The sequence below is a fragment of the Mycteria americana genome, chromosome 1, assembly GCF_035582795.1.
Source record: "Mycteria americana isolate JAX WOST 10 ecotype Jacksonville Zoo and Gardens chromosome 1, USCA_MyAme_1.0, whole genome shotgun sequence".
NCBI classification, from domain to species: Eukaryota; Metazoa; Chordata; class Aves; order Ciconiiformes; family Ciconiidae; genus Mycteria; species Mycteria americana.
In genome coordinates this window covers 97,004,976-97,023,109 of record NC_134365.1, presented here as the reverse complement: position 1 = coordinate 97,023,109, position 18,134 = coordinate 97,004,976, and the positions used below count along the sequence as shown (strand labels likewise).

Here is an 18,134-nt window from a genome sequence, read left to right as displayed (position 1 = left end):
CACATTTCAGCTGACTGTGTCCCACTAACAGGACTGAGTCAAAGAAGCATACTTATGGTCAGGGTCCTGAGGGGAGCTCAGGAGACCTGGAGTATTCTTCCTGTTCTGGCACAGGCTTCCTTGCCAAGTCATGTAACTTTCTGTGGGTCTTCTTTTCTATAGGGTCTCAATTTCCCATGACACAATGATACTTTCCTTCTATAGAAATGGTTATGAACAAATAAGGACGCATGACTCTGCAAAGATTAGGTCTGCCTTATAGCACCATACCTGAACCTCGCTTGCCAGGAGGTGATTAGCAGGGCGAGGTGTCTCAAAAATGTGAGGTGGCAGGAACCTCTGGAGGGCATCTAGGCCAAACAGAGGCTTCACATCCTCACTGGGAAATATGTTCCAGTGACACACTACCTTTCTAACCAAAACAGTTCTCTTCATTCTCAATCTCAGCCTCTCAAACTGCAATTTATGACTGCTGCTCCTTGCTTTACCTTCTGGTGCTACCAGGAAGAGTTTGGATTCAATGGTCTCTGCAACTCCCACTCAGTTAGCTGGAGGCTGCTATTAGCTCTGCCCTCAGCCTCCTCTGCACCACACTGAACAAGCCCAGCTCCCTCAAATGCTCCCTGTAGACCACCTGCCCTCGGCCCCTCACCATCCTCACAGCATCCTGCTGGACCCTCTCCAGTTTCTCCAAGTCTTTTTAGCCTGGGGCGCAGGGGGCAAAACTAAGCACATATTTCCCAGTGGGGCCTCACCAGTGCCAGGAAGGGGAGGGTAATAGTGTCCATCAACCTGTGTCCCTCCATGTAGCACAGCTGCTCTGCCTTGTTTGCAACGAGCACATGCTGTTGGCTCATATTGAACTTGGCATCCACTGTCACTCCCAGGTACTTTCCAGCAGGGCTGCTCCTCAGACAGCAAGTTCTTAGTCTGTACCAATGTCCCTGGCATGGAGATCGGCACTTGTCCTTGTTGGACACTGAGGTTTCTGTGGGCACAATCCTCAGGTTTCTCAAGGTTCTTCTGCATTGAAGCTCTGCCATTAACTGTGTCAACAATACCTCTGCCCCGCCCCAAGTTTAGTATTGCCTGCAGATTTGTTGAGAGGGCATGAGTGTCATCATTCAGGTCTTTGATGAAGACATTAAATGATACTGGCCCTAGTATCGACCAGCAGGTTACTCTTACAATATTCCAATTGAGTCACTGATCGCTACCCTTTAAGCTTGGCTGTTGAGTGTATTTGCAACCCAGCTAACGGTTCATTCACCCAACCCATACATCTTCACCTACCAAACAAGAATGCTGAAGGAGATGGTGTCAAAGGTGTCTCTAAAATCAAGGTAGATTGCATTTGTTGCTCTTCTGTTGTCTACATAGCCAGTTATTTTATACAGAAAGCAGTCAGGTTGGTCAGACATGATTTGCCCTTTGTAAATCCATGCTGTTCCTGATTATCTCCTTGTCTTTCACATGCATGGAAATAGACTCCAAGAGGATGTGCTCCATAATACTTCTAGGGCCTGAGGTAAGCCCTAGGCTTATGGTTCCCCCATGGTTCCTTCTTGCCTTTCTTAAAGGTGGGCATAATGTTGGCCTTTTTTCAGTTCTCTGTGGCCTCCCTTGATCACCATAGGTGACAGATAGCAGCCCCACAGTGACATTGGCCAGGTCTTTCAGCAGTCTTGAATGAATTCTGTCTAGACCCATAGATTTGAACGCTTTTGTGGTGACCCTGCCTTCCTTCTGAGAGATGAAAGCCAGGAATGAGTTGCTACATTCATGCATAAATGTATATGCATTCATACATGAATACCTATTCAAGCTTTATTTTTTGTCTTTCTAGTTATTCAAGCCTTGATCTGAAAGTGTTTTGGGCTGGTTTATATACGTATCTATACTACTTGGTTCTGGACTTACAAAAGAGAGTCCATCTGAGATAAAATTGTTTGGTGCTTTTTTCCGCACCAATGCAAATCTCAAATTATTGCAAATATTCTGACTTCAGTAGAATTGCTCCAGAATTTAAAAAAAAAAAACAAAGAAACCACAAGTAGGAAGAAAACCAGGCCCTTTGTCATGGTCTGTGAAGGAAAGTAACCATGACATAATGTACAAAAGGAATTAAGTATGAGCCAAGTAGAAATTTTCCATCACTATTGGAACAAAAGTAATTGGTTTACAAAAGCTGTCTACCCTATATGCCCTGCTCTCTCCTGCTGGCAATAAACCAGATCACCTCCTCTATACCCCCAACAGCCGACTACCCTTCCTTCCAGCTTCCCCAACACCTTTAGCACTATGTTCCCACACTATGCCCCATCATGCCTCAGCTCCCCCCACCTCTGTGTCCTACCTCCATCTTTAGATTCCCGATACATAAAATATACATCTTTATTTTGTTAGCTGGTGGAGAGGAGACAAATGTCATGGGTAGTTTAGACCTATGCATCTTAGTGCCTAGACTGGGATTGACTGGCCATGTGGCCCCCACCTCCTCACTGCCGGCATAGGTCTCCTTGCCTTTTTCTCAGTGAGATATTTACAGGGTTGGTCTTCTGTACCCAAATAGTGATATGTGCAAAACTCAGGAGCTCAAGACCTTTAAGACCTGTAATCATCTAGTGAATTTAGTTGAATCTGGTCAGCAAGTTAAAGTTGCCAAGAAGGTGGAACAACAGACAGTTGGGCAGTATAAACGTTCCTCGGGAAAACAGAGTAAAATTCATATTTTGTAAATGCAATAATGTTTGTTATTATTTCAAGTTAATGATGCCTGTCCAAACATTCTTACTTCATGTATTTTAATAACTAGAGTTATTAAAATCTAGTCTTTAAGGCAATTCACAGCAAATCAAATACAGAATACCAGAGGAGTGAACATAGGGAATTATAGAGTCATCATAATGGTTTGTTTCCAGTGCTGAAATCTCAGCCATGATTATTTTATTTAAGCCAACTTCTCTGAAACATTTTGCCCAAATGTTCCAATCCATCATGAAGCCATGCATTGTCTGTTGGATGTGCTACCCATCCCATCATATGGGAAATTACGTGGGAGACCTGAAGTTTCCATCTACCTAGCAGTCTTCACCAAGAATATTTTCCTGGATAAGCTGCAGATCTTTCGACATCCTTCTGACCAAACGTGGTCATTTGACAAACACGTCATTTGACAAAGGCGCAGCTGACACATGACGGCATATCTGTGTGTCACACTGGTCACAGTGTGGGTTGTTGGCTCGGAAAGCGTGAGCTGGGGATCTTACCAACTCTGGAGATACTGTGGCTAGGTGAGCCGGCACCCTCCCAGCATCGGCTGGGAGTACCCACTCCAGTTACAGCAGTGCAGAGATGCCGTGCTGTGGCAGAGGGGTCTGAAATGGGAGTCAACCAGGCCAGTGCTATGCCAGGCGTAGGAAATTTGACTCATCCAAAACCAGTGCCAGTGGCAGCAGGAGCTGAGGACAGGCATTGTCCTGCAGGGTGCCGAGCTGGATGGTGTCCCTTAAACACTGGCAGATCCAGACACGGCAATAGTGGTCACTGAGGTCTGCATCAGATTTTCAAGTTACTGTGATCTTCAAACAGAGGAATTCAAACAGAGGCCAAATTGGCTAGAAACAGGCCACAGACTCGTGAAACCTGTAATGTCTTCCCCAGATATATTACTCATTTGAAAGAGCAACAGAAGTGGGTGAACGATATGGCCTCACCTAGCAAGAAGAGCCACATTACTGCTTGTGGATCCAACCCTGCTGAGCAGGTCTTGGAGGCGGGGGGAAGACCAGGGGCCTCCCAAAGCAGAGGGATTCCCAGAAATGATGCCAGCTGCCCATGCTGCCTGGCTTGTACTGACCTATCTCACAAAGAGATCCCACCCACTCCTCTGGGCACACGCAGGCTCCATCCCGACAGACACCACCGTTGAGGCAGAAGCACGGACGTACCACGGATTCTGTAGTGTCTGTGTAAATAAAGAATCAATATATATATGTATTCATTAATACATATGTAAAGACACGTATCTATCTAATTTGATGAAGGAAAGAAACAAACATGATTTATTTGAAGCTTCAGCTAAAAATATTCACCTAACAAACATATGTGACCCACAGTCTCGCCCATGTACTCAGTCACTGGTCCCTCCTTGCCCTTAAAACCAATGGCATGAATGTGGGGTCAAAGCTCTCAAACATGAATTTGCATTCCCACAACGATGTAAGTGGAAACAGTTTTGTGCAGCTTCTGGATGAGCAGGAGTGATGGTGCGAGCCTCCAGGCTGCCAGATGCTAAGGTGTTGAACCCGTGTGTCGTGGTTTAGCCCCAGCCGGCAGCTAAGCACCACGCAGCCGCTTGCTCGCTCCCCCGCCGGTGGGATGAGGGAGAGAATTGGAAGAGCAAAAGTAAGAAAACTGGTGGGTTGAGATAAGAACAGTTTAATAATTGGAACAAAATAATAGTAATAATAATAATGAATTGTAATGAGAAGGAAAACAACAAGAGAGAGAGAGGAACAAAACCCAAGGGAGGGGAAAAGAAAAAAAATAAAAATAATTAAAAAAAAAAGATACAACCGCTCACCACCCGCTGACCGACGCCCAGCCAGTCCCCGAGCAGTGATTGCTACCCCCTGGCCAACTCCCCCAGTTTATATACTGAGCATGACACCATATGGTATGGAATAGCCCTTTGGCCAGTTGGGGTCAGCTGTCCTGGCTGTGCCCCCTCCCAGTTTCTTGTGCACCTGGCAGAGCATGGGAAGATGAAAAAGTTCTTGACTGGTGTAAACACCGCTTAGCAACAGCCAAAACATCAGCGTGTTATCAATATTATTCTCATACTAAAATCCCAAACACAGCACTATACCAGCTACTAGGAAGAAAATTAACTCTATCCCAGCCGAAACCAGGACACCGTGAAAAGCCCCAATTACTTCTGCAGGATTTCACAGGAGCAAGAAGGCAAAACAGGGCCACAGATTCCCAGTGCTGAGGGACCCGGAATGGTAACAGGGACATGGATAGTCACACATCCAAGAATCAGACAGAAATACTCTGGTTTAAGACAGGCATTATAGGATAAAGCAGATAAAAAGCCATGCCCCAATCTCAGCCGTAGCCTCTATCCGCACTCTAGGACGGGTGCCGATTTTTATTCTGTCTTTTGGCAGAAATAGTGGGTTTTGTTCAAAGTAGTCATTGCACAGGCTGCCGCAGCTTCAGGAAACAAAAAAGCATGGTATAAGCAATAGCAGAGAAATTGCAGATCTTAAAAATTTCTGAATCAAGCTCTGAAAATCTTCAGGTTTCTTAAAAAAGAGACTGGCAAATCTTGAAAGGCTAAGGGGTATTCAGCAGAAATTGCAACAGGGAAGGGGTGATGGACCTCAGGCTCTGAAAGATGGGTCCAAGACCTGGGGGGCTTCCTCACAGTCAATCTCACCCAGTCCCTAAGTGAAGGATGGAGTTGGAATCCCTTCCCATAAGGTTCATGGTGGAAATTGTGCACCTGTGCATTGGGTGCAGTGTATGCCTTGCAATAATGCAGAAAACTGGAGCTGAGGACTGCCATTGAGGACTGCAGTCTGATATTTCAGTGCCTGTGTTTTGAGACGCTGACAAATAGAGTAAAGCCAGAAAATTCAAAAGTAAACAGTGCTGTCAGGAACACATGTGCAATTGTATATTTCTAATGTTCTCACTGAACTAAAAAGATTGCCTAACTTCTTACTCTTTAATGGGATTCATATAACTGGAAGATTATTGCAAACTATAGGGGATGTGCCACGTGGCAGGGGTAATTCTGTTCTTGGCACGCGTTGCTCAGCTTTTGCTCATGTTGTTGCTATTTAGCATTTGTGTTTCGGGCTGTCTCAGCTGCATTACAGCCAGATGTCTATGATGATAGTGGAATAACATCTATGTGTCGCTAGGTAATGTCTCCGCTAGCCATCAGCTTTTCAAAACACATTGTCTCTCCTTTGGAAATCTTACAGAAAGGAAAGGAAAACTCCTCCAGCAATTGAGATCTGGATGGCCCAAGCTAAGCAGCTGCAGAGAACGGCTATATCTGGGGGAGCTGGGTGCCTGGTTGGGCAGCTGTTGCCCCATTGCCCAGCAGCGCTGGCTCACCTGCCAGGCACATGCGTGTGGCACATGGGGCCATGTGGCGGAGCAGTGACACCGGGGCTCAGCCACTTGCTTTGCATTGGGAGCCCGGGAACCCACAAAATACTGGGGAACCTGCAGCACAGCTCCGAGCCTCTGTCTCGCTTGGTGAACGTGTGCCCGAAGCAGCCAGGCAGAAGGTGACACAGCAGGGTAACCTGGCACAGAGGATCAGGAAAGCAGGGTGGGAGCGGCACTGCCCTGCAAATGCACAGGCACTGGGCTGCCTGCTAAGGAGCAGGGCAGGGGGCGGCTGGGGCAGCCTCAGGTGGGAGCAGTGGTGGCCGTGCTTCCGCAGCCGGGCTAGGGCGTCGGGGTCTGGCTTTGGCACTGTTAGTCACAGGCTGCGAAAGGAGTGAAAGGAAAGGGAAAGGTGGAAAGGAAGACGGGGCTGACACGCCTTTGAAAGCAGTAAAACAGCAAAGCACGAAGCTGCGGGGTAAAAAGTCCAGCGTTTACCCCTGGAAGTGCAGACACAGCTGCTACAAAGCCCGTGGAGCAAAGAGCAGGTGCCAGCAAACAGCATCAGCCTTGCCTTTGCCTTCCCCGAGAGTCCCTCTGGAACAGCAGCACGATGGTCGTGGCATCTGTTAATGCTAGTCGAAACTGTGGCTCTATTTAGTGCTTGCTGGTAACCTTTCTTAGCCTACTGTTCAAGGTGTCATGTACCATTGTAAAGCAGGAGGTTTTTTTGCAGAGGGAAATCTGTGTCTTTCACAAATATGAATTCCCGAGCTGACTAATGCCGTCATATCTACCCCACATGCAGTAAAACTCATCAGGCTCCAGTAACTGTGGCACTGGCTTAAAATTATGGGGTTCTTCTGGTTTTATTTTAAGATTCAGAAAACATCTTCTTTTTATTTGTCTTTGGCTTTTAAGTTTGCAGACATTAATCATCTCAAGCATCACATTGATTTTGACCGTATATATTTTTAAACTAAAACTAAAAGATTCTTGCATAATACTATGTCGTCGTGAACTGTTGGGGTTTTTTTAATCAAACATTGTGGGGACTGTTAATGCTGACACTTGTGGTTAAAGTTTGAATAAAGAAGAAACACTACCGCTATGCGCAACAAGCAATGCATCAGATGGGCGTGGAGGTATTCTCCATCCCTGAAGTAGCTGCAGTTTAAATCCAGCTCCTAGCAGCTCATTTGCCTGCAGTTGTGTAAATCCTAGGCATAAGCAGAGGTATCCCCAGGTTGCACTGAGAGTTAACTCCCATCTCATCTGGGTTTAGCTCCATCAAGTCAAACAAAGCGCTGGGCATATACTTATGTTAGCAAAGGCAGATTGTTACTGACGTATGTTAAATAATTGCTGTTTACTTATGTGCCATTTCTTGGGCTGGGGTATGTTCCCTCCCTACAAACATCTGATAAATCTCTTGAAGTAAATATATCCTAATGTATCCTCATAGAAACTTTTCCCTAGGCTTCTTGGTCTCCAATCATATCTGACTCCCTGCTGGACAAGCAGCCAGGAGTATCTGATCCTTTCTATGAATTTTGAATATAGGTCCATGCATAATTTTGTATCATGTCAATATAGTGAGTATTTTGCTGACAGGAAACACTGACCAGTTTTCTGCTCCAAGTTTGCACACAGAAGTGTCTTACGAGGGTGCAGTGACCTGATTTTCAGGCATAGAATATGCAAACCAATATGTCTGATATTCTTTCAACAAACTTTTCTATAATGCAAGTTGTATTGAAAACATGAACAGGTGCTATACAGCATGTTTTGCTGATATGCATGCAAACATATAAACATATGTAAAGCTAAGTATTTCCTCTTTAAAACATAATTTACTAGACTAGCTAGAGGTTTATTTTTGTCTTTTGAAAAATAAATCAGATTTCTACTGGAAGAGTGAGAAAATTTCAAGACATTTCTCAAAGCCCTATCGGAGGAATCACATACAGTGTAAACATGTTATAAGGAAAATATTCCAGAGATTGTTTGCCATCCTATTCTGTTTTACAGCAGAATGCAAAGTTTGGGGTACTTCTTTAAACATCAGTGTAAGAAGAAAAACATTTCCACCTAAGAAGCGTACAGCGTGGATGTAATAATGTTTACCAGCAATCATGTTTAAATACTTAAGGAAAGGAAAAAAACCCAAAGAGCTCACATAGAGCTCAAATGGGCTAGAATTATATTTCTTACCTGTTTTAAACCTGAGGACAAGCTGCCAAATACACAGTGCCCAAAGGGTCACAGTCACTACACAACAGGTAATTCCAACCAATATTCTGTCCCAGTGGAGTGAAGGCATGTTGTGGTGCAGACTGTCTGCTCTGCTATAAAATGGTATTGTACATTCATAACCTTGTGATGGATAAACCATTAACTACTTGTCTACTGCTAAAACTTTAACCTTTTCTGTTCCACTTAGGAAAAAAAAAACTTTTGGTCGAGAAGTAGCACACCATTATTTCTATCATTTTCTACCCAACAAAACATTTCACTTATCAAGGCATTATATGTCATGTCTTCTATTTGCTATAGGAAAATGTCCCAGCTCAGACACTCAGCTACATTTATACTGATAGGGGCTAGAGCCTGTTATTTGAGTGCACGGCATGGCTCAGAGCCATGCCAGCGAACCTGTCTTCCCTCCAAGCAAGGCATCCCCGTATATATATATCTATCTATATCCTCCTGGGAACTGACTCTGGTCCTCAAACTAGACCTGCACATGTTCTGGGGGGTGCTGGCTGGCAGGGGCCAAAACCATGGCAGGCAGCATGCTAGCACCTGAGGGATGAGTCCTGTTGTGTGGCCTCATTTTGTTTGCTAGCACAGCCGTAACCGCTGGGCTCTGCATCAAGGAGGCCAGGCAGGACCCAGGGAGGAGGCTGTGGAAGGGTGAGAAGAAGGACTCTCCTCTGCAGCAACATTCCTCTTGTGCTGAGAGGAGGTGGAAATGCTGACTGTATTAGGACTGGCCTAGATCAGGCACTTGGCACGCACTTTCAGGAGAGTAAATGGCATTTCCATACTACATAATTTGGACAGGCAATGCAGAGCCTTGTTGCATCCCCTCTGTGCATCTCTGCCATTAAATATGGTCACGCAGTAGGCACTGGCACAGCTGGGGATAAAATCTGTGTTTTCAGATTCCCAGGACATCTGATTCATCCAGAAAGGAGTGGGGAAGAAAAAGAAAATGGGTAAAAGGCACAAGTAAAATGTGAAGCGGAAAGAAAAGTTACCCCACCAGAACTGCCAAAATCAGCATCTTCTTCTAGCTAGACATGCTAGTATGTCTCCCACTGACAAATTAAAAGCTAAGGGATGAATATCACACTCAAAGTGAAGAGGCAAATAGAGCTATTTAAAGAACTAATTGGAATAAACACTGTCTTTTTTATCATCAGTGATCAGTGGATGAATCCCCTGGGTGTGAGTAGGAACAGTACCTTGCTTTTACATGGTGTTCTTCATTAGTGAGGAAAGGAGTTTTGTTTGGCTTTTTTAATTACCGAAGCACTTTCATCTCAGTTTTAGAAACGGGGCTCAAAAAACTGACGTGATATGCCAAGGATGTACAGAAATCCAGTCAAAAAAGGGCTCAGGTCTCTTGGGATGTGGCCCAATGGTCTAGCCACAAGATACTACTGCTAGTGCTACTGCTACTGCTAGATACTACTGTTTCTTTAACACCTTACAGATTATTAAGATGTTTTTTCCTCTTATCAAGAAAAAAGATGAGTAAAATAAGATATGCATTTAATCTCCTTGGTGGCAATCTGCAGAATATTCATAAAAATACTCATATTCAAAAAATTGATATGGAAAATACCAAACATCTAATTTTTAGTGATTGAGACACTCTGTATGGAGGAAAGCACCTAAGGACATAGGAAAGACTGAGGAAATGCTGAAATAATTAAGATTACATTTATAAATGGGAGCTCCAGAATTGTTAATATGCTTATTCAGACAGCCAAATGTCTTAACAATCTGCTCGCAGAGGTTTTAGTTAAGGACAGGCTGTGATGCCACACCAGTTACTGGTACTGGGACAAACCTCCAGGACGGACAGGGCTGTTTGCTGTCCCTCTGGGCACAGCTCTGTCCAGCTGGGGATCTGCCTGCCCGTCTGTGGTAGCCGTTGGGTAACAAGTGTGTCTCTTGTCCTAGATCTTTCCTCTCTCCGTGTTATTCTCATTAGCACGAAAAACAGAGAAGGGAGAAGATCCTCAGTGCTGGGATCAGCACAGGGACACGAGGAGGGCGTGGGGGCCATGGCACGCAGCCGATGGGTGGGAGGGAGTCCAAGGGTGGGAGGAAACAGCCGTCTCCCTGGCACAGAGGGGACATTTGAGCCTTTTAACTCAATAAAATGCCGAACTGCAAATCCCCCCCAAAGGGGTTGCATGGGCACTGGCAGGCTTTCTTCATCGGAGGGGCAGAAATGGGGCTCTGTGGGGCAGGGCGGCAGAGGTGCCCCCTTTGCCCAGTGAGAGCAGCCGTGGGTGGAAGCTGGGTGCCACAGCCCCAAGGGTGGCCCCAGCGTGCATCCCACTGCCCGGCCATGCCGTGGGCTAGGAAGCATTGGCAGAGTCGGCCAGGCAAGCCCTGGCAGCCTGGCAGCGGCGTGGCCCAGCTATCTCACTGCTGTCGGACTGTGAACAACTGCAATGCTCAGCTGGAGAGAAAACATCTCCTCCTTGTCCTACTCACAAAGAATGTTCGGTACCCTTGCACGTGTTAATTACTTTACAGCCTCTTGCCATAAGCAGTTCAATGTTTGCTTTCCTGGGGTCAGAAGGGCCAAGAGTTTAAAACTGGGTCTAAGAGACACACAGGAAGATGCCTGTTCCCTGCGCAGGACTTGTACAGAGCAAAGCAGAACCAAGCGTGATTCGGACAGACTGGATCTTGCAGATGGGGAAACTGAGTCACAGAGTAGTTCAGCAACATTAAGTTAAGCTACATCCAATATAGCACCACGTCTGAGGTTTGCAGTATGTTAAAAGCATACCCAGCTTCTGAAGCACAGGTCTGGGTCCTTTGCTAGTAGAAATGCTGTGAGATGATAGCAGGGACTTTGCATACTTGCAGAGATTTTTAAATGACAAAGTAGGAAAGAAATAAGAATTAATTCTCGTCGTTACTGACATTGCCCTTCCTGTTCAATAGAAGTAACATCCCTGCTTCATTCCTTTACATAGCTAACATCATCATGGACGTCTTTGAGCAGCATGTCGTGTTTAGATACATAAACCACTGTGAGTCCAAAAACTTGGGTTGCAAGGCCAGGTTTGCAAATGGAAGACAGTTTGTCAACTGGAAAGTGGAATTAGGATTGTGAGCAAAAAAGACTGGGAACTCCTAACTTCACACAAATATTTTATATAAACCTTAAAGAAAAAAAAATGGCATAAGGAAGCAGATGGCAAAACCAAACCAAATCAATAAATACATCCTAAAGGAGTACGCTTTTATTTATGAAAATATTAAACCATGTTTATATGATAGAATAATCAAACTGAAAGGAAACCTTATTACTTGCAAATTTGTATATGTGATGCAGCTGTGGGGAGGCAAAATCATTCTTGAGTGACTAGATATGTTTCTTCTGCTTTCTTCCATTTCTTTTAAGTCTTAATTAGAGCCAGATGTTTCTTATTTCCTTTCTTTTTTGTTTTCAAGCCTGAATAAAGTGCGGTGCCAGCGGTAAACAACATCTTTGACATTTTTTTATGTGCATCTTATTTTTTTATGCATCTGGCTGAATCGGAGTCACAAACCAGTAAAATTCCAGCAAAGCAGTGCAAGCTTTCACTCCGGCTGTCATTTCCATCAGGAGTGGGAAATCAGCGTTACTGCTTCTGGGGCTGCCACACAGGAGCCGTAAAAATCCCAGGGTGTGTCTGAGAACCTTGTCCCTGGTAAATAACACCGGAGGCAGACTGGAATGCCATATACCATGAATGCAGCTTTCCCTCCCTTAGTCTTAGAGTGTTGGGAGTGATTTCTAGTTGCTTAATTGCTATTCAGTTGTGTAGATCTGCAGTCTATTTTCCATTTCTTCTTTCTCCTCCTCAGGGAGGCAATGGCTGGTAACCACACTATGTAGACGTAACCATTTCTGCTCCAATTTCATGCCCTTGCTGTGACATTGACCTCTTAGGTACCATCCCCTGCAGAATATTTTGTCATTAAATGGCAGTGGTCTATATGCGAGAGCTTTCTTCCGGAATCAAATTGCCAACTATGCTGTAGTATTTATAATTATGTTTTTCAACTACTTTTTAAATGTATTTTCATTCTAAGAAGTGTATGAAATATAGAAATCCATGAACTGCAGCAATTACGTAGCAAGGTGTTAGAAATTACTGTTCTGAAAAAGTCATCCGAGGACTAGTTATGCCTTATTTGAAAAATATTAGGCTTTTTACTCCAACATATTTTGAGCAAGCACTATTTTACCTAGAATAGATTTTAAAGGCAAGTGCCCAGCAGCGTTCCAGTTGTCTTTCTGCCTTTTAGCAGATGTGCTGTTGTTGCGCAGTCCTTGGGAGTCAGGCTTGCTTCCACTACTGCACGTGCTACAGGGCTTTTGGATAAAAAACTATTCTGTTTTCTTCCACCGACTTCTTTACCAGTAACTCCTACCCCAACTGCTGTAGATCAGAGGAACTGAACCATGTGGGAGGAGGGCATTAAGGTACCAGATACACCGAAGTTTTCTAGTGCTTCAGTTTTAAGGATGAATGAACCTGTAGGATTGAAATTCCTTGCTGCCAAATTTACTTTAGTTCAAGCTAGGTTTAGATACAAGGAAAAAAAGTATTTATTTACAGAATATAAAACAAACATCACAGTTACTAAGCTTTACAGAGACGCAGATAATGTAAATGAGAGAAAGCCACATTTAACCCATTTATCCTCATGATAAAACTTTAACGGGTTCCTTCCCTCCTGTCAAACTCCTCACCTTACCCATGTGTGTGCCTCTATCGGTGGTGCCAAAGGAGTAGACCTCTACAACACAACCATTCCACGCTACAGGCATTTTGGGACTCTAGTTGTGTCCCAGGGATGCAGGTGCCCATTAGTGCTTGGAGCACGAGGCGCAATGCTGGAGAGCACCATCGAACTTCATTTCCTGTGAAGGGACTCCAGCTCCCACACTCTGACTGCCCTCCATGGTGCAAACCTTGGCGCTTAAGTTAGGATGAGCAGGTGGTGTCCAAAGCACTCTCTTGATCCAGACTAAAATGCTAGTGTAGGTGCACCTGGTAGTGTGGTCGGGGACCCAGGAGCAGCCTTGCCTTTAAGCTGCCAGCTCCGGAGATGCTCTTTTTCCCCCAGGACATCTTGTTCCCTGGTTGTCCAGGGGGTGGTTTCAATGTCCTTTTCTTTGGGCTACTGACTCCGCAGCCCACTGACGACATTGTGCGAGCTCTCTTGGGCTCAGGCAACACCATCCCAAGACCAGGCTCCCCATACAGTGTATAAGTGCCTCCCTCCGTGCCTCACCCCAACACCAATGCAGCCATGAGGGTCCCGAGTCATCCCCATGCGTGGAAACACCTTTCCATTCTGAGCCAAGCTTCTTTTTACACAGACCCAATGCCAAAATGTGCATTTTACACCATTGCCCGAATGGGGTGGGGCATGCAGCCTGTCACCTGCTTTTCCTTGAGGTCGACCATGAGAGTAAGCAGTCACGCTGGCGATGTGGTTGGAGATAGCTGATCCCAGCCCCAGGGGACAGGGTGACATTGGTACATTTGATTTTCTAATGCAAACTGGTTGATTCCCCAATTGGTTTATTTAAACTTCTAGATTTTTAAAGTTTCTGACTGGTAGTTTTCAGAAGACTTATGTGACTCTTTCAGATTTGTGAGCAACCAGATGAAATGGGAAATTAGGAAGTGCTGATTTTCTCTCCTTTAGCTGGTCCTGGAGAAATGTAGAAGTTTTCTTATGTACAGGTAAATGCATCCCACCCAAAGTTCTCCATAGTTGACAAAAATCTACTCTCTGTCAAATATGTAGCAAAGTGGTATCAAATCCATGGAATGATGAAAGCAAGCCATGGGACTGTAATCTTTAATGAATAATCATTGTATCCCCAAAATGCAGTCTGAGAGTGGCCAAAATTATTTGTTACTTTTTGTCAGGTATGGTCCCTAGTTTTAATTTTAGAAACTGGTGAAAAATATGAAGAGGACAAAATCTGTAATTGCCAACATTTCTTCAAGTATCTCAGTTTTTTCTTTCTGAATGCATTTTCATCTTACATCAGAAAATAGGTTTTTGTTTTTTCTTTAGAGGAAAAAGGGAGAAAAGTCAAATAAAATCCTAAATATTTTTATTATTAAGCTTGCCAAAATAGAAAGATCCCATTCATGCAGTTCTGTTTACTTGACTTGCTGGCTGCTCCATCATGTATGACACAGGAGAGCAGATCCAAATCTGGGACCTCCTTTGTCCTTAGCATTTGACTTTTGTGGATCTGTGAAGCTCTACTGCCCAGATCTCAAAAAGAGTTGTTTTCACCTGTGTTGTAAATGAGAATTAAATAGTAGAATCAAGGGAATTTGACAAGGCAGCGCTGACCTTTCCTGAATTCGAGTGCAACTCGTTCAAATGTCTGGGTGGGCTATGAGAGCAACATGTCTATCCCACCCCATCCTGCCCCATAAATGGTTATATTTTTTTCCCCTGAAAACATGACAGACATCTTATATGAATAAATCAATTTTATTTAAATAAAATTACAGGCATATCTTATCTATTATAAACTACCATATAGTTTTTCAAAGGCACTGATATTTAACAATAATTTAAATTTTCTTGAGAGCAGCTACCTTTTTCTGAGTGGCGTTTGTAAACTTGTCAGACTTCCCTCCACTCATTCAACTCAAGCAAAATCTGTTGCTAGTGAAATGCCGAAGGTTGTACCTTTTTCATCGTAATAGGTACCTTACTGTTCCTGGGTATCTCTTTTGAACAATGCTTGAGAAGAACAGGTCAGGTGTTCTGTGTAGCAAAAACCCGCTCTGAAAGGGGGTGTTTCTTTCCTTTGTGGCACCAAAAATACATCAGGCACAAAACCCCACTATGACACTCACTCTGCATGTACTGTAAGTATTAAAAATTAAACCCAAGAGACTACTGTTTCTTTGAGGCTTCAGGACCTGTTTTTCCGTGCATTTCTTCAAGCTTAATAATGCAATGCCACCTCCCCTTACACGAAGAGAGAGTTTTTGTAAGAAGCCTGCCCTACAGTTCTGTGTCACAGACTGCCTTAGCCTCCACATTGGGCTTCTTTAAAGGCATCTTTGCTAAGCGTGGTTGCACCAAAACCAGCAGATGAGTCTGATGGGCTTATTTGTCCAGTTCTCTGATCATTTATGGGAGATTCACAGCAGGGAGACAGAGGGAGATACAGGTGATAGGTCTCAGCAAGCTGAGTCCTGCTCAGGTTTTCTCCCAAGAAAGCACACAGACCTACAGCCCCTGCTGGGCTAACGCCCGGGCACGGGTAAGGACAGAGCCTGAGCCACCAGGCTGAGGCAGTCACAGGAGGAACCGCGGCAGGCAGCCACTCTTCTGGCCATCATGTTTGAGTACTGGCACTTTTTGGTTTTGAAAAAGCAGTTTTTTCAAAAGGAGAGTTTGCTAAGCACCCTCCGTGTTCACAGCTCACTCACGTTACTGTATCCCATGAGTATTACACAGCATCACTTTGTCAACTGATTTTGGCTTACCACGACAGACTTTTGTAATAATCCCCAAGTTCTCTTTGATACATAACCATCGTCTTCACTGCCCAGCACTGCAGAAGCTTTATATCCCAACCATGCTAACAGGAAAAAAATTCTGCCCTTTAAAAAAATCCCAACAATTTAGAGACAAGAATGATGTGGCACAATGAAGGTAAGATTATAGCTGGGTGTGATGACACGCTGCATTTGGCCAATGTATCCCTGCTGCAATTAACAGGCAAGCTCCTCAGCAAAGCCGTGGATCTTCCTTCTGGCTTATGCCAACAAAAAATCTGATTTTAATGGAACCACAGTAATGAAACTCAAGTCTTAGATTTGCAGAGTGGAGTAAGTATCAATTAATTCAGAGTTTACAGTGAGACCACTGCAAAGCTGAGACATGGAGCTACAAAAATGCCATACCGATACCTAGCTTACAAGAACGTCCTGAGACAGACTTCATTAAAGTTTGCCAAAATCTCCAAGGCCTTCAGAGAAAGGCACTGAAGAAGGGCAAATAATTATTAAGAAAAGTGGTGATCTTTGGCTATGCATCTGCAGTTTCCCATTTTACATTTCTAAACATAGAAATGTCTGTGAGCCAACTATTCTTGCTTTCCAAAGTAGATCCATCTGCATAATCCGATACCTGGTTACAAGTGTCACTTCACAATACTTGGCAAAGATCTAAAATAATTTTTAAAAATTACCAACTGAAGTCTTCTAAGAAGACATATCAAAGCTCAGCCAGTTTATCATGCTTTTCTTCCTGCTTAGGTTATCCCTTTAGTTCAGAGATACAGCACCTTAATATTTGTACAGTATTAAATATAATTTATCAAGAAAAGCAGTGAAGAAACTTGCATTGTTCCTGCCTATGAGAAGCAAAGTACTTTCTGAAGATCTCCTTCACAATAAATGACCTCACTGATTTTGGAAAGGCATTGATAAGCCTGGCCATCTAAAATTCAGCATTAACAGCATGTGCAGCTAAGGAAGGTGCTCCTTGAAAAAGAGAAGGTAAAAAGTGGGTCCTAAAAATGAAGTGAATGTGTATGTTGCATTGAAGGAGAAATAGCTTTAGGAAAAGCCTTTAATTTTTTTTCTGAGTCCTGGGATCCCTTTGAGCTACAAACTATTTTATTGCCTATCTTTTTAAGCAACCAGCTTACTGCAATTAATAATTTTATGCTACTCATTTTTCTGATTCACACTGAAAAAAATGTAGGGGAAACTCAAAAGCTGAGGGACCAGATCCTACAGCTCCTGTTCATCTACCAGATTCCAGCTCTGCATTCCCTTAGGAGCACCTGAGGGAATATTCGAATAATAGAAGGAACACACTTCTGCAGCACCAAACCCGACGCACTGGTACTATTTGAACAGAATTTGTTGTCCCGCACTAGCCTGTTTCTGAAATTAATTAGAAAATAATATTTTTAGAAGGCGTTCTAAAGGGAAGGGCTGTTTTTCAGAATGATGGCCTTACCACTGACGGATATGTAAAACGGCCCATGGCCACCAGCATGCATCCTGTGCTCAGTCCTCTGGAAAGCAGAGCATACGTCCTTCCCAGCTGCCCGGGCAAGTCTTTCGAAAGATGTATTAGAGCCAGAGCGATGCTTCAGAAGTCCGCCCCATAGGGGCAGTGTGCTTATATACATCATCTTCTGATGTCTTTTGCCACGTATCAGTTATTTCCCTTTTGCTGAGGTTGGAGCACATCCCAAGCAACACTGAGCACTTGGGAGGGCACCCTGTTTTTCACTGGATCAAGACTTACAGTTTTAGTGGAGGAAATAAATACAATTTAAAAAAAAATTTTTTTTTAAGTCACTCACTGCTGTGGGTAGCTGGGCATGGAGCTACTATGAAGGCAACATCTGCCCTCCCACAGCTCACCATGCAGCACTGTGCAGGCTGCCCGGCGCTTGCAGGGGCGACACAGGGAAAAGGATGCAATTCTGTCTCATCCTGCCCGCAGATCAGCGCTGCCCGCTCCTGACCCAGGTGCTGGGTCCAGTCGCCTGTCTGCTACGAACCCTGCCGAAATTCCACCAAATTCCACTGAAGGAAAGGAAACAACTTTGGGAAAGAAACTGGCTTTGTGGCCGGGAGATGCCCCACTGGACACCCTCGGCCTTTCTGGAAAAGAAGTTGCTCCAGGCACTGAGGGAAAGAAGAGTCGCTTCACTGCCTGTCAAAGTGAAATGATAGCAAAGA

General features: G+C 44.3%; 1 protein-coding gene across 1 annotated transcript in view; it reads right to left on the bottom strand.

Moving 5' to 3' along the window:
- The window catches only part of ADGRG7 (adhesion G protein-coupled receptor G7), a 28,710-nt gene extending 20,255 nt beyond the window's left edge, over positions 1–8,455 (bottom strand). Inside the window, exons 1-2 of the mRNA XM_075493558.1 lie at positions 8,347–8,455; positions 3,860–3,967 (exon numbers count right to left, since the gene is read on the bottom strand). Coding sequence (XP_075349673.1) covers positions 3,860–3,967; positions 8,347–8,455 — 217 coding nt within the window. The remainder of the gene's footprint in view (positions 1–3,859; positions 3,968–8,346) is intronic.
- Between the last annotated feature and the right edge of the window lie 9,679 nt (positions 8,456–18,134).